Raw genomic sequence first — 16565 nt, forward strand, 5'->3', positions numbered from 1 at the left:
TTCTTAAATTACCCAAAGCTATAAAAGTTTTTATGAATTCCAATTATTTTTCAATTAGCCCATTGTTAAAATATAATAAGATGGTTTAATTCTAATCAAGCACCACTGAGAACACTCCCAACCTTCCCCTATAATATTAAGAAGAATGACTCACCTGTGCAGTGTTATGGGCCTCCTGATATACAACCTTTGCCAGTTCTGTTGAACTTGTATTAATGAAAAAGTACCCTGATCCTTCCTTAAGTGAAAGCTCTGCCTTATAGATTAAAAAAAAAGAAAATATTGAACTTGAATAAATATTTTCTGAAGAGACCCTTTAGGAATCTGTATCCCAAAATCTTTGTTGAATTTTACCTTAATATTTGGATGGTTGTAAATGGTAATGTTCTCTGGAATAACTTTAACATCCTCCACAAGCAACAATTCAATGGTAGCTGATACAGGTAGTAATGGATCATACTGTTATTTAAGGAAAATCAAAATTAGAGTGGCCAGAATTCATCTTTAACCATGTTTTAATCAAGTATAACAATTAAAACATTTTCCCCCAAATGTAAATCAGCCTTTGGCAAACCATTCTTGAATAAGTTGTACACTGCAGTTCACTCTATTATTCTGCTTAAACTAAGTGCATACCCTGGATTTAACTTTAGCTGCGATGAGATGTTCCTGCTGGTAGCTTGTTGCATTTGCTGTGACTGAAGTTGTTCCTGATTCATGATGAACCAGCAGAGTTTGTAAACCTTGAAAGAATGAAATGCATAGAGTTAGGCTGTGCAAGTGATTAAACCTTTGCAGAGTAAACCAATTAATTACATATTAACAATACCATGTTGTTTCTTTTGTCCATTTCCATGATCTTTCATCTTCATTTGCATAGGCATGCTGCGCTCAACACTGGCTAAGGAAGGCTTTGATGACTCCCACAAAATGCTAAGGGAAGAAAAGTTGTCAAATTTACGCCCTTGCTGGTCATATGCCTCCAAATCAAGGACTGGATTCCGATAATTTGACACAGGAACCTAGAAGAAATGCAGTACTATTAAGATACGTGACTCAAGATTGTTTAGTGTCATTTCCTGTACACAAGTGTAAAGGAGAACAAAATAATTGTAACTCCCGATTTGATGTTGCACAAAAATAACGCAATTAGAAAAGACATAATAAATAAGTACATAAGATAACTTATCTACTTAGACTGATTGCATTCCATAAAGTGACATTAGGCACAAGGTGACTGACAGGAAATAATAAAGTGGTGGTGGTGGTTGGTGCCATGGAAGGTTGGGTTGGGGGTGGAGGTGTTGATCAGCCTTACTGTTTGGGGAAAGTAACTGTTTTTGAGGCTGGTGGCTCGGGCGTGGATGATAATGTAGCCTCCTCTCCATTGGGAGTGGGACAAACTGTCCATGGGCAGAGTGAGTGGGATACTTCATGATGTTACTGACTCTCTTCCAGAACCCTTGTGTAAATATGTTCTCGATAGCAGGTAAGCAGGTGCTGGTGATGCATTAGGCAGTTTTGACTACCTGCCGTAGAGCCTTCCTGTAGGCCACAGTTTCCATAAAGTAATTATTTCAATTGTTTTTCTTAAAAAAAAAATTAAAGGGAGCTAAACTAAAAATGCTGTCCAAAAGAAAACAGATGTATAAGGCCTAAACTCTTAAAAAAACTTGATAATCATTTTGCCATGAAAAATTAAACTCGTTAGAAATTGTAAGTTTACAATTTAAAAAAAAAATTTGACATACAACTTGCTTATTTCGTTGAAGCAAAGGGCATGATAGGTCCAGTTGAGAACTTAGGTACACAGGAGCCAAGGTAAACCTTGTAGGAGGAGAGCAAATAAATTTGATGACAGCTGGTTCGACTGCAGGGTAAGAGTTTTTTAAGCTAGGCTTGTTTCCAACCGACAAGGCCAAAACCTAAAAAAAAGAAAGAAAAATACATTTAATGGAAAGTTTAAATAGTTTAAGATAATAATCAATGATTGAGCCAATGATATTGCAATATTCTCAAAATACTACAGCCAGGTGAGAAGCAGTCATCTGTACAGTGAATTTGAAGAAAACGATATTTTTAAGTATCATGAAAGTCTACAAATAATTTGCAGATTTACTTAGATATTCCAACTAAGTATCATATTCATCTTGGAAAGAAGTTGATACATAGACTTTTTATTGCATAATATTGTAGTATTTGTGTCAGGAAATCATCGTTGAAAGTAGTTCAACTTAAAATATGAGACGCAGCAAAAGCTGCTGTTTCTTACCTGCTCTCCCAGTGCTGTGCAGGTGGCTCTAACCAAATGCTTTGGTTGGTTTCTAAATGCAGGGGAGCTTATAAGATGAAGATTGATGCTCTCTTCATTTTCAGCTGTAAGCTCAGTGAAGAACTTTGAAGGCTCTAAAACCCATGGCCTGGGTCCTCCCTCGAAGAGCATATCCTTTGATGACCCCAACGTTACCAAAGCAACAGATACTGGATCAACAGCCTGAAAATTGGAAGACAGACGTCATGCTTTCATAACACATACTGAAAAATTATAATACAAATTCATATGCTACTAATAATGTGTAACACTGATTTCCATGTAACTCTTGGCTCTAAAAGTAGTGCTTAAGGTAGAACATAGCACAGAGATCACTTTGTAACCAAAGTCCAACTTTCAAAGCTGCCTCTACAGTTCAGGAGCAATCAAATATGGGCAATAATAAAAGGCATTTCCAATTAAAAAATATATATACTCATGAAGAAGACACAATGTCCATTGCTAACACTTGCCTGGAAGGAATTACTGGAGTCTTACAGATGTGGATGCCTTCTGAATTGCAAACCAACCACGTACAATAAGGGGAGTTTTATCAGAGCCAATTAACCTACAAAGTACCCAGGACATCTTCAGGGAGCAGTGTCTCAGAAAGGCAGCGTCCATTATTAAGGACATCCGGTACCCAGGGCATGCCCTTTTCTCACGGTTACCATCAGGGAGGAGGTACAGAAGCCTGAAGGCACACACTCAGCGATTCAGGAACAGCTTTTTCCCCTGTCATCCGATTCCTAAATAGACATTGAATCCTTGGACACTACCTCCCCTTTTTTAATATACAGTATTTCTGTTTTTTTGTGCATGTTTTAATCTATTCAACATACATATACTGCAATTGATTTATTTATTATTATTTTTATTTTATTTATTTTTTTCTCTTCTATACTATGTATTGCATTGAACTGCTGCTGCTAAGTTAACAAATTTCACATCACGTGCTGGTGATAATAAACCTGATTCTGATAACCGGGATGTTTTGGGAAAATATGTGGAAGCAAGTGCCAGAAGAAATCCAAGGTCACAATGAGAATGTGTGAACTCCACACAGCGGGTTAGGATTGAACTTTGATGCCTGGCGCTAGTCAAAACCCAACAGACACTCCAGGAGTCAGATATGGAGGCTGGGGACTGGGGAGGGGAATTCAGTTTATTTTTTGAAACCAGGGTTTGGACTGAGTTGAAGTTCAAGGCTAATGCAAACAAAAAGAGAAGTGAAAAGAAAGGAAATTTAAAGAGGGTGCTTCCATCATACAAGCCACCAACCACATTTATCTGATAAAGATTCCTCAGGGAACTTCAGACTGAGAATATTTACTACATGAAAATAGGTCTTTGGACACGGCACTGCCCACATTCACCATCATGGAGAAAATTACAGTACATTAATGCAACAGTCAGAAAAGCAGCAGGCACACACTGACGCTCAGCTATCTACAAACATTATGCTGATTGTTGAACTGAGCGAGAGGGGAGAACTTTAAAGGAAGTCAGATGGGTACAATTTTCCACACAATGAGGAGGAGGAGGCGGGGCGGGTGGAAACAGATACGATTAAAAGGAATTTGAATAGATACTTAGATAGCAAAGGCATAAAGTGGTTGCGTGTCTGCGGGGGCAAATTCAATTAGTATAGATATGCATTGAGGTCAGCAGCGACAAGCTGGGCCAAAAGTTTGTGTGGTATGACGCTCCGACTCTCTGTAAGTCTTCATTGTAAATACTTACTTTAAGCGGCACATATGCAGCGATCGTGATGCTGGCACTGAGATACACATGGCCGTGACTATAACTAACGACAAGAGTTGTGTAGCCTGGAGCCTCGGCCTGAACTCTTATTCCACTGCAGTGCTTAGCACCTGGTTCCAATCTCCCTGATAAAACATCCAGAAAAATTAATTTTAACATACAGAGCACTTTTATAATTAAAATGCATTATAATCTACTCCCATTGTTAGCTGTGAGATACTAAACTGGCAGAAAATATTTCCCCGTCATTGGAAGGGAATACTTCCTCAGATTAAACACAGGTTATCCCATCATGAACTACAGAAAATTTTCTACCATTACAGAAATATTTTGCTATAATTTCTTACAAAGCACTTTTAAAAGGCATGTGTATTAAATTCAACTGGCAGTTGCTTATTATAACGTACTAACTCATTTGGATTAAAGAGGTATTCAGGTGTAAAATTGTTAATGTTGAGCTCTAGCAGTTGATTTACTGAATGTTAATAGCTGAAGTTATTTAAATACATAATTTTGTACTGGGTACATTGATTTTAAAAATATCATTTAGTAAAAATTATGTAGTAGTATATCATCATCACAAAGCCTGGAAGGAGAGGGTTGAGAACAGGTACCAAACACAAAGATCTTAATCAAAATTGGTCATCATAGCCTGAGCTAACTCTCCGCTCCCAATCCAGGGTGGAGTGCCTAGGTCCACTCTTTACAGTGGCGGAGATCAGTCAACAATTAATGCTACAGCCTTCCTGGATTAACACAGCAGCCCCCTCCCCCACTAACTTCCTCTCTATACCTCACAACCCACCAACCAACTGCTTGCTAAGTTTTTAAGTCTTTGAGAAATGGTTTTATGTGCGAAAAAATGCCTTTTTTTTTGGACATTTGTAAGATGTGACCAATTCAGTCAAGAAAAGCAGTGCATTACAATTAATTTATTAAACAATACTACAGTTACAAACATTCTTGCTTTACCCTGTGATTGTGGATGATTATAGCAGTCCTGGAAATAGGCCAAAGGAGATCCGTAATATTGTTTTTTAGTTTAATGAACTTCAAGCTACTCAGAAAGCTATATACATGGGTCCATTTAATTTACTGTAGCTCAGACTTGGAGGTGACCTAACAGAAATTAATAAAATTGAAGTGCTGGATACTGCAATGATGTTTCCAGTTTAATAAATTGCCAAGGTCTTGGAGATACAAAATTTTAACCCATTTAAGCATAGGAACATAATGGATATTATGTTGTCCTCTTCTCAGGGTAGTGGCTAATCATAAGCATGAGAAATTCCTCAGATGCTGGAAATACAAAGCAACACACACAACATGCTGGATGGACTCAGTAGGTCAGGCAGCATCTGTGGAAATTAATGAGCAGTCGACGCAATGCATGCAAGATGCTTGAGGAACTCAGCAGGCCAGACTGCATCTACGAAGACGAAGATACTGTCGACGTTTCAGGTGGGGGCCCTTCAGGACTGAGAAGAAAGGGGGAGGGGGAGGAGGATAGCTAGAAGGTGGTAGATGAAGCCAGGTGGATCAGGAAGGTAAAGAAAGGGCTGGAGAGAAATTAATTTGATAGGAGAGTTGAGTGGATCATAGGAGAAAGAGAAGGCTGAAGGGACCCAGGTGGAGGTGATAGGTGGGTGAGAAGAGTTAAGAGACCAAAGTGGGGAACAGAAGAAGAGGGGAGGAGGGGGGGAAATTTTATTTTACCGAAAGGACACATCTATATTCATGCCATCAGGTTGGAGGGTACCCAGACAGAATATGTTGCCACTCCACCCTGAGGGTGGCCTCATCATGGCACAAGAGGAGGCAAGGACCAACATGTGGGAATGGGAATGGGGATCAGAATTAAAGTGGTTGGCCACTGGGAAGCTCCCCTTTTGGCAGATGGAGCGGACGTGTGCGACTAAGTGGTCCCCTAAATTATGACGGTCTCACCAATATAGAGGAGGCTGCATTGGAAGCACTGAACACAACACATGACCCCGGCAGATTCACAAGCATAACATTGCCTCACCTGGAAGGACTGTTTGGGGCCCTGTGAGCGAGGAGGTAAATGGACAGGTGTGGTACTTTGGCCGTTTGTAGGGATAAGTATGATGTTGTAGCCAGGTATGATGTTGTAGCTATCACTGAATCCTGGCTGAAGGATGGTTGTAGTTGGGAGCTGGATGCCCAAGGTTATACATTATATTGGAGGGGTTGGAAGGTAGTCAGATGGGGTGACAACAATGCAAAAATTAGTGGGAAATTAGAGGACTGGGAACTTTTTAAAAACCTACAGAAAGCAACTAAAAAAAACATTAGAAGAGAAAAGATGAAGTATGAAAGCAAGCTAGAAAATAATATCAAAGTGGATAGTAAAAGATTTTTCAAGTATGCTAAAAATAAAAGAAAATTGAGAGTGGATATAGGACCACTAGAAAATGAGGCAGGAGAGATAATAATGGGGGACAAGGAGATGGCTGATGAACTACATGGGTACTTTGCATCAGTCTTCACTGTGGAAGACACTAGCAGAATGCCAGATGTAGTGTGTGAAAGAAGTGGATGCAGTTACTATTAAAAGAGAGAAGATGCTCAAAAAGTTGGAAGACTTAAAGGTACATAAGTCACCTGGACCAGATGAACTGCACCCTAGAGTTCTGAAAGAGGTAGTGTTAGAGATTGTGGTGGCATTAGAAATCTTTCAAAAACCATTAGACTCTAGCATGGTGCCAGAGGACTGGAAAATTGCAAATGTCACTCCACTCTTTAAGAAAGGAGGAAGGCAACAGAAAGGAAATGATAGACCAGTTAGCCTGACCGCAGTGGTTGGGAAGATGTTGGAGTCAATTGTTAAGGATGAGGTGATGGAATACTTGGTGACACAGGACAAGGTAGTACAAAGTCAGCATGGTTTCCTTCAGGGAAAATTCTGCATGACAAACCTGTTGGAACTCTTTGAGGAGATGACAAGTAGGATAGATAAAGAGGATGCAGTGGATGTTGTATATTTGGACTTTCAGAAGGCCTTTGTTAAGGTGCCACACATGAGGCTGCTTACAAAATTAAGAGCCCATGTTATTACAGAAATATTACTAACATGGTTGAAGCATTTGCTGATTGGTAGGAGGCAGTGAGTGGAATAAAAGGATCCTTTTCTGGTAGTCTGCCAGTGACTAGTGGTGTTCCACAGGAGTCGCTGTTGGGACAAGTTCTTTATATGCCGTATATAAATGGGACTTGGGAGTCCTTGTGCAGAACACCCTAAAGGTTAACTTGCAGGTTGAGTCGGTGGTGAGGAAGGCAAATGCCATGTTAGCATTCATTTCAGGAGGACTAGAATACAAGAGCAAGGACGTGATGCTGAGGCTTCATAAGGTACTGGTGAGGCCTCACCTTGAGTAATGTGAACAGTTTGGGCACCTCATCTTAGAAAAGATGTGCTGGCATTGGAGAGGGTCCAGAGGAGGTTCACAAGGATGATTCCAGGAATGAAAGGGTTATCATTCGAGGAACGTTTGATGGCTCTGGGTCTGTACTCACTGGAATTCAGAATGATGAGGCGGGGATCTCATTGAGACCTTTTCAATATTGAAAGGCCTAAACAGAGTAGATGTTGAAAGAATGTTTCCCATGGTGGGAGAGTCAAGGACAAGAGGGCGCCCTTTCATATGAGAGGTGAACAGACATTTCTTTAGCCAAAGGGTGGTGAATTTGTGGAATTTGTTGCCACATGCAGCTGGGGAGGCCAGAGATTGATAAGTTCTTGATTGGACACAGCATCAAAGGTTACAGGGAGAAGGCTGGAAACCTGGGGTTGAGAAGAGGAAAAAAAGGATCAGCCTAGATTGAATGGGGAAGCAGACTTGATGGACCAGATGGCCTAGTTCTGTTCCTATGACTTATCATGTAAGTACCAGGAGGGAGATTAATGGGGGAGGAATGAATGGACAAGGGAATCAGAGGGAGTGATCCCTGCAGAAAGCAGAGAGAAGTGGGAGATAAAGATACATTTGGTGGTAGGATCCTTTTGGAGATGACAGAAGATACAGAGAATGATACAACACACACAAAATGCTGGTGGAACACAGCAGTCCAGGCAGCATCTATAAGGAGAAGCACTGTCGACGTTTCTGGCCGAGATCCTTCGTCAGGACTAACTGGAAGGAAAGATAGTAAGAGATTTGAAAGTAATGGGGGGGGGGGGGGAAATGCGAAATGATAGGAGAAGACCGGAGGGGGTGAGATGAAGCTAAGAGCTGGAAAGGTGATTGGCAAAAGTGATACAGAGCTGGAGAAGGGAAAGGATCATGGAACAGGAGGCCTAGGGAGAAAGAAAAGGGGACGGGAGCACCAGAGGGAGATGGAGAACAGGCAGAGTGATGGGCAGAGAGAGAGAAAAAAACAAACTAAATATGTCAGGGATGGGGTAAGAAGGGGAGGAGGGGCATTAACAGAAGTTAGAGAAGTCAATGTTCATGCCATCAGGTTGGAGGCTACCCAGCCGGTATATAAGGAGTTGTTCCTCCAACCTGAGTTTGGATTCATTTTGACAGTAGAGGAGGCCATGGATAGACCTATCAGAATGGGAATGGGATGTGGAATTAAAATGTGTGGCCACTGGGAGATCCTGCTTTCTCTGGCGGACAGAGCGTAGGTGTTCCGTGGAATGGTCTCCCAGTCTACGTCAGGTCTCACCAATATATAAAAGGACACACCGGGAGCACTGGACACAGTATACCACACCAGCCGACTCACAGGTGAAGTGTCGCCTCACCTGGAAGGACTGTCTGGGGCCCTGAATGGTGGTGAGGGAGGAAGTGTAAGGGCAGGTGTAGTACTTGTTCCGCTTACAAGGATAAGTGCCAGGAGGGAGATCAGTGGGAAGGGATGGGGGGACGAGTGGACAAGGGAGTTGCGTAGGGAGCGATCCCTGCGGAAAGCAGAAAGGGGGGGGAGGGAAAGATGTGCTTGGTAGTGGGATCCCATTGGAGGTGGCGGAAGTTACGGAGAATTATGCGTTGGACCTGGAGGCTGGTGGGGTGGTAGGTGAGGAGAAGGGGAACCCTATCCCGAGTGGGGTGGTGGGCGGATGGAGTGAGGGCAGATGTGCAGGAAATGGGAGAGATGCGTTTGAGAGCAGAGTTGATGGTGGAAGAAGGGAAGCCCCTTTGTTTAAAAAAGGAAGACATCTCCTACGTCCAGGAACGAAAAGCCTCATCCTGAGAGCAGATGCGGCGGAGACGGAGGAATTGTGAGAAGGGGATAGCATTTTTGCAAGAGACAGGGTGGGAAGAGGAATAATCCAGGTAGCTGTGAGAGTCTGTAGGTTTATAGTAGATATCAGTAGATAAGCCGTCTCCAGAGATGGAGACAGAAAGATCAAGAAAGGGGAGCGAGGTGTCGGAAATGGACCAGGTAAATTTGAGGGCAGGGTGAAAGTTGGAATGATACGTTGGATGTGGATGCTCAAGGGGTAATAGGTAAAGACAAGAGGAACTCTATCACTGTTAAGACATTGGGAAGATAGGGTGAATGCATGTGTTTGGGAAATGGAGGAGATGCAGGTGAGGGCAGCATCAATGGTGGAGGAAGGGAAACCCCATTCTTTGAAGGCTGAGGTGATGCATGCTAATTTTGTTTTAAATCTCATAGGGAAATCTGCTGGTTACTGAATTGGCACTAACATATATCATAGAGGAAGGTCTTTATGGATTATCCTGAGTTTATATGGATCTACTGTACTAATTGTTTGAAGGGCCAGAGAGAAATTTTTACAGAGTTCACCTCCTCTTGCCCCCATCTGGGCCATGACTTCTTTTAAAGTGTTCTTCTACCTTTCTGTGTAGTCCCACATTATGACGCTTCTGGTAATGCAAATTCACCCTTGGAATTCAGAAATCACCACCAAAAATTTGAGATATAGAATAAAAATTAATTATTATGAAATTTACATGTGGGGGAAAAAAGATTAATCAATCACAATGAGAATTGTCAAGTGTTTGTAATACAGAAAATTGCAATATGAATATTTTCCTAGGAATGCAACCCCTCCCTACAGAGATTCATTGTACAGAGATTCAACGACAGAGGCTTATTTGTGAGCTGCCATTCCTTAAGTGAGATACAGTTCTGAAGAACCAGCAAATCTTTTCCTGTTCATCTGTTTCATATGTTGACATGTCAATTCAATATAGAATTATTGATATTAATGCAAAGTTTGAAGTCCCAATTCTGTCCAGTTTTTTAGAGGAACAATGTTACTTCCATCATTTTGCAGAATTTCACTGTAAACACATTTGTCTGCCATTTCCCACATTTGGACAAGTAGTGCAGATTCTCATCAGACATGAATTATTTATTCCCCAATTTTATTATGACCTTTGAAAGATAAACAGTACGAATAAATGAAAATAATGCAATGCAAAAATATGTTGCACTGGAAATGGTGAACATGGGTGACAAACTCCAAACCAATTTTCAACTGAGAAATTTTGAAAATGGCTTAATGTTTTGAAGTTTAAATATATTCCCATTTGAAAATGCACATTTAATTGCATTAAAACTCTGCAAAATAATTTTATTCTAAAGTAAAAAAAAGCTCTCTTTTGTTACCTTCTATACTCTTGAAAACACCACGATTTTCAATCTCTGTCACAAGGTCAAAATGGGAGCAGTCAGTTAGCATAACTTCTTCCTCTGTTTCTGTGTTCATGAGGCCATAAATTTTGAGGGGCAAATCCAATTGTTGCCCAACTCTAGCTTCCACTTGGCAGGGTGCAAACTCCATTTGGATTGGTTCTATTACATATACCTTAAAGTTTTAAAAAATATATAATTTTATGATGAACCAAGACTACAGCTAACAGTTAAATCACAATACATTCCAGACCAACATTTAGTTTTATAGTGGAGGATTACTTATTTTAAAAAGACTAACTAGGTAACTGGCACAAACTCTCTGATCGTGTACAACCCCGAAACCCGCCCCCCTCGGAATTTTGTACTCCCACAAGCAAGGGGACACAACTATTTAAAAAGTTGCATCCTATATTGCCACACTACTTCACCACACAATGAAATATTAGCAAGGTTTTCTGCTCAAGTTTGCAGTGGAATTTGAACCCATTTCTTTTTGTCTGAGGAGACGGTACTAACTTCTACACCAAGATAACCATTATCTCTTGTTGTAAACATTCGGATCTGGAAATTGTCTTCAATTCCTTCTTGTAACTTCTTGTATTGTAGTAACTGATCAGATATTTAGAGCAGCAGCTTTCTGTCTTTCCTGCAGAGTCTTCCAAAGACTTTGAGATGTACAAGAGCACATAATAGTGTCTTCTTAGGTCATAAACCATTCAATTTAAACTTGCACAAGCTATTCTATGAGCAGCCCTTCTAGAAAATTAGCATATTTTTAAGAAAGTCAGCAGCATATAACCATTCATTCCATTTATACTTGCCCACAGAAATTCCATGAAGAGAGCCAAAGCACTATAGCACCCACCCACTAGTATTCTAGAACATGACTGAATAGGGAAAAATCAGTCAAACTGGAAAATCCTTTTTGACAGTCTTAATTATAAAGCAACAGAATTATGAATTTGTTGCTGAAGACAAAATGTTTTAAAAAGGTAGAAAACAAAGATGGGATTATAAGGGATAAGAGACAAAATGTGCATTTAATTTTTTTAATTGGTTACTATTAAAACAGAGTAAATGAAACTGCATGATCACAAAAGTTAATTTTTGGTGCATTAAAGGCATAATTAAAAATGCAAATATCAGCACATACAATATTCATTTTTTCTGGTAAATTCAGTAGTTGTCTATCACTTGGGTGGTGTAAATTCACACCTCTCCACATACTTAAATCCCAAGACATTTGGCAAGATAACAATTACTGGACAAAAAAAAAATCAAATTAGAGAGCACTGTCTTGCTTTTCATTTTTAATTGTAAATGGTGTTAAAGAGGTCACTCGACACCTAATGGTACCCTCGGTATCATGATCATTTCCACCTTCATAACTCCACAAATTCTGAAAACGTCATGTCAACATGAGATACATTTTTATATCGCTCTTATAGATAATGTTCAGTCAATAAAAATGAAATGCAAAGGTAAAAATGAATCAAATTACCATCATTTGTCCATAGTGTAATGGATTCTGAACATCATGAGCTTTTATTATGCTCAGTCCTGTATCACTTCCCGTTGTCATAATTCCTTTAACTGTCACTGTTGCCACCGCTTGATTGGATGATGACCAAATAAAATTTCCACTCCCACCTTCGGCCTAAACAGCAAATTAAATTAAAAAGGGAAATGTAAATGCAACCTCATCTGTCATTGAAATATACTGTACATTCAAATCACAAGGCAGAACATCATTTCCCTACGTGTGCAAGTGCTGAGTGCCTGTTTTGAGCAATAATAAGAATACAGGTGCTCAAAACACTCACTCAGGGTGCGGGAAAGGAAGCAGTCAATATTACTAAGTATTGTTGGCCTGAAACTTTTACTCCATTTCTCTTCCTGCAGATTCATTCTGCTCTGCTAATTGTTTCCCACATTTTAGAAGATAGAACAGTACAGCGTAGGAACAGGGCCTTCGGCAGACAACGCTGTGCTGAATCAATTAAATTAGTAATCAAATGATCAATTAAACTAATGCTTTCTGCCTATACAATGTCCATATTCTCCCATTTTCCTCACATTCACGTGCCTGTCTAACCATCTCCTAAAAGTCCCAAATGTATCGGCCTTATCCACCACCCCAGGCAGCGTATTCCAGACACTCACCAACCCCTGTATAAAAGAAACTTGCCCCTCACACCTCCTTTGAATTTATCGCTCTCATCTTAACTGCATGCCCTCTGGTATTAGACAATTTAACCCTGGGAAACAGATACTGTCTGTCTACTCTACCTGTGTCTCTCATAAACATTTAAACTTCTATTGGATCTCGTCTCAGCCCCCGCCGCTCCGTATAAAACAACCTAAGTTTGTCCAGCCTCTCATTATAGCACATGCCCACTAATCCAGGCAGCTTCCTGGTAAACCTCTTCTGCATCCTCTTCAAAAGCTCAACATCCTTCCTATAACAGCCCACCAGAACTGTCCACAATACTCCAGATGCAGCTGAACTAGAGTGTTTTAAAAAGCTGCAACATAACCTCCTGACCTTTGAACCCAATGGCTCAATCAATAAAGGCAAGCATGCCATATACCTTCATAACCACACCATCATTTTATGTCGCCACTATGTAGCTGAGGAAGCTATTAACTTGCACCCCTAGATCACTCCACTCATTAACAGTGTTGATGACCTTTAAAACTGTTAAAGGCCTTGCCCTTAACAGTGTACTTCCTCTTTATATTTGATTTTCTGGCTTTATTTTAAATTTTCAGCCTTTTTATGTTAACATTTATAATCATTATGGCCCTCTTTCTCCCTCCAAAGATGCTGCCTGACCTCCAGCACTTTTTGTGTCTTCAATTCTAGTTCTGCAGCATCTGTATGTGTTTTTGTTAAGTGCCTTTTGTTACCACATATTGAAGATCTGGACAGATTCATTCTCCAAATAGATTGAGCAGAACAAAATATTTAAGTTGTTATTGCCTCCTCTAAAAAGGAGATAATATACCTTTTTAACTATTTCCATGAAACTTTGGCAGCCAATAACTGGGCCAAAATTAACCGGAACCCACTGTTTGGTAATTAGGCAAGATATATTGTATTCACAAAATAAGCACCTTTATTACATATTGGTAAGCTCCAGCCACCTGCTGCCAGGGAAATGTCAAAATACTTGGTGTAAGAGTAATCGGATTATAAATTTCAACTTCTTGTTGGTTTCGCACTGGGACAGCCATGGAATGCACAGCTCCATTCTGAAAGTCAAAGTTAATAAAATATGGAATAGTATTAGTAAAACACTGAACAGCACTGGAATAGCTGCAATTAATGCAATTGACATTCAAGAAAACAAGCATCAGCATAAGTTTAAAATTTTTAAAGATGATTTTAGAGATGCCCAGACCTCCAAAACTTCATGACAATGCTGCAATTTGAAAGTATTTATTTAAAAACCATTTGTAGCCATGCATTCTGTTCAAATTGTCAAAAGGCCTATTTTTGCTTCAAAGAATCACAACAGTAACTATGAATTTGCATATAGTATTTTAAGATTCTTGGAATCACAAAGCTAAGCTTTAACAGAACTAATATACATTCCATTTTCTGCAATACAAGGAAGAAAGCCCTCATCCCTTCATATTTACATATAAAAATGTATATTGCAGAGTTAATATTAACATTATTGCATGAGTTTCATAATGTTTTTAAACATGAAAATTTGTATTTAGTCCCAGAAACAGCTTATAAATAGTATCATAAACCCAAATGAGATGGATTCTGTCTGCCACCTTCATTTGCTGCATTTCTTGTTCACCTACTTATGCTTACCTGGGCTGGTTACAGGGAAAGAAAAATTTATGAAATACTTGCAGTGATTTAGCATTTTAATGATTCTTTTTACAAGTGTGCAGAGATGAGAATTACTTTTGCTTTTATTTTCTTCCCCATGTAATATTTGGAACACTCAGTAGTTTAAAAAGTACTGAAAATTAGTTCAATTAAAAATATTTATAAATTCAAGAATGCATAGAAATGTCAAAAACCAACTGTACACAAGCAGACATCTGCATTCAACTGAGCATGGTTTCTGATTTAATCCAGGTCTGGACAAGGAAATTCAGAAGTGCATTGGAAAACAGATGTGCTGGTATCCGTTATGTTACTTTGCACTGGACCTATTCCGGGTTCTGTAAATCTGGCATTTAGTTATCTGGGACCAGCTGGATGCCAACATTTCCAAACACAAAGCCTGCTTGCATCAGCCTACTGCTTCCTTTCTAAGCGTTGCTTCAGGAAACAAAGATTGTGCAGTGCACTTTGAAAATGCCTCTGCTCACTGAATGGTAGGGTGTTTTTTGTTTAGCTCCCAACGGAACAGGTATAAGGTTTTAACATTTCATTCAAACGACTGCACAAGCAGCAATGCTGCACTGATGTGTTCATATCCTGAAGAACCCACCATCGGGTAATTCAAAGTAAAAATAGCAACAGGGCCATAACTGACATCGTTTAAACCCAATAAAAAGGTTTAAACCAAATTGGATTATATTCGTAACAGAGACTATTAATAACACTGCATTTTATTCCATATCATAGTCCAAATGTAAGCAGAGCATCTGAATTCCTCAAAATTGTTTTGTTCCCAACATGACATTAAATCAATATTTCAAAATTTATTATATATTAAATATTTAGTTGCTTGAAAATTGATCCTGAATTCAGTCACATGCATGTATACTCCTTTTTATGACTGATCTAAATTCAAATCCCAAATTGGACAATGGTTTGAACGCTTACTATAAAGTTACCACTTAAGTAAATAGTTTTTATTTTTGTAACAAGAATTCTCAGCAATTTTGAAAATTAGCTAAGAGCTGTTTATAACAATGTGAAATATGCAAAGAACTTCAATTGTGAAGAGTTTTGTTCTGTTCATTAAATTCAAAGTATTTTTTTAAATACTTATGAGATTGCATACTTCAGCATAAAAAAATACATTCTCACCTGAGATATCACTTTACTTAACGATGCATCAATTATTGTCTGCCCCTTTTTCAATGCCCTCACACGATGATATGATCCATTTAAAGAACTCTCCAATACATCAAAATACTCTGGTGGAATTTCTGCGTTAATTCTGATTTCCTATGTTGTCATGAAGAAATGAGTTACCATAAAATATTACTACATACATTCAACAGTGCACATTGCAGCTTGTATATAACACACAGGGTATACACAACTACAACAGCTAAAAACAGAAATCAGCCTTTGCCAGAGTTAAGTGGGGTCTAAAAAACTAGCCACTTAACGTATTCTCCTCCGAATACTTTGGAATCAAATACATGGGGATAAAACCAAGGGCAGTTGATATGTTTGGAATCACTGTAGCACTAGCAACCAAAATCTAATTTCTATTTCATGATCTCAATTTAAAAAACCAAAATCTGTCAAAAAAAACTCAACTATGCCTTGACAAGTAATGTAAAATTAAACAACAAATGGACCAGACTAAATGACTAACAATATTGCTTAAACATGATCACATCAAGCATCAGTGTTTTATAAAATGTTCAAACACTCTATGGGTGAACCGTGTAACAATCTCAAAGCAGTATGGCAGAAGGATCTTGGAAGCGATATTAAAGATAATGAGTGGTCAAATATTTTATCAAATGTGAGTAGACATATTAGGGAAGTAAGAGGGAAATTTATTCAGTATAAGATAGTACACATATTATTATACACCAACTAGACTCAACAAAATGGGGATTGTTGATAATCATTTATGCTGGAAATGTAAAAATGAGGTGGGCACATATTTTCACATGATTTGGAAGTGTTCCATGGTTC

The 16565-nt window shown here is 39.1% G+C and overlaps 1 protein-coding gene across 1 annotated transcript in view; it reads right to left on the bottom strand.

Annotated features, from left to right (window-relative positions):
• Window positions 1–16565, bottom strand: part of nup210 (nucleoporin 210) — a 116886-nt gene that overhangs the window by 48771 nt on the left and 51550 nt on the right. The window contains exons 10-20 of the mRNA XM_073072159.1: window positions 15717–15857; window positions 13829–13966; window positions 12213–12368; window positions 10685–10883; window positions 4055–4200; window positions 2273–2494; window positions 1752–1925; window positions 830–1022; window positions 637–743; window positions 355–459; window positions 155–256 (exon numbers count right to left, since the gene is read on the bottom strand). Of these exons, the coding sequence (XP_072928260.1) occupies window positions 155–256; window positions 355–459; window positions 637–743; window positions 830–1022; window positions 1752–1925; window positions 2273–2494; window positions 4055–4200; window positions 10685–10883; window positions 12213–12368; window positions 13829–13966; window positions 15717–15857 (1683 nt within the window). The remainder of the gene's footprint in view (window positions 1–154; window positions 257–354; window positions 460–636; window positions 744–829; window positions 1023–1751; window positions 1926–2272; window positions 2495–4054; window positions 4201–10684; window positions 10884–12212; window positions 12369–13828; window positions 13967–15716; window positions 15858–16565) is intronic.

The sequence above is a fragment of the Hemitrygon akajei genome, chromosome 19 (genome assembly GCF_048418815.1).
Source record: "Hemitrygon akajei chromosome 19, sHemAka1.3, whole genome shotgun sequence".
In the NCBI taxonomy this organism is placed as follows: Eukaryota; Metazoa; Chordata; class Chondrichthyes; order Myliobatiformes; family Dasyatidae; genus Hemitrygon; species Hemitrygon akajei.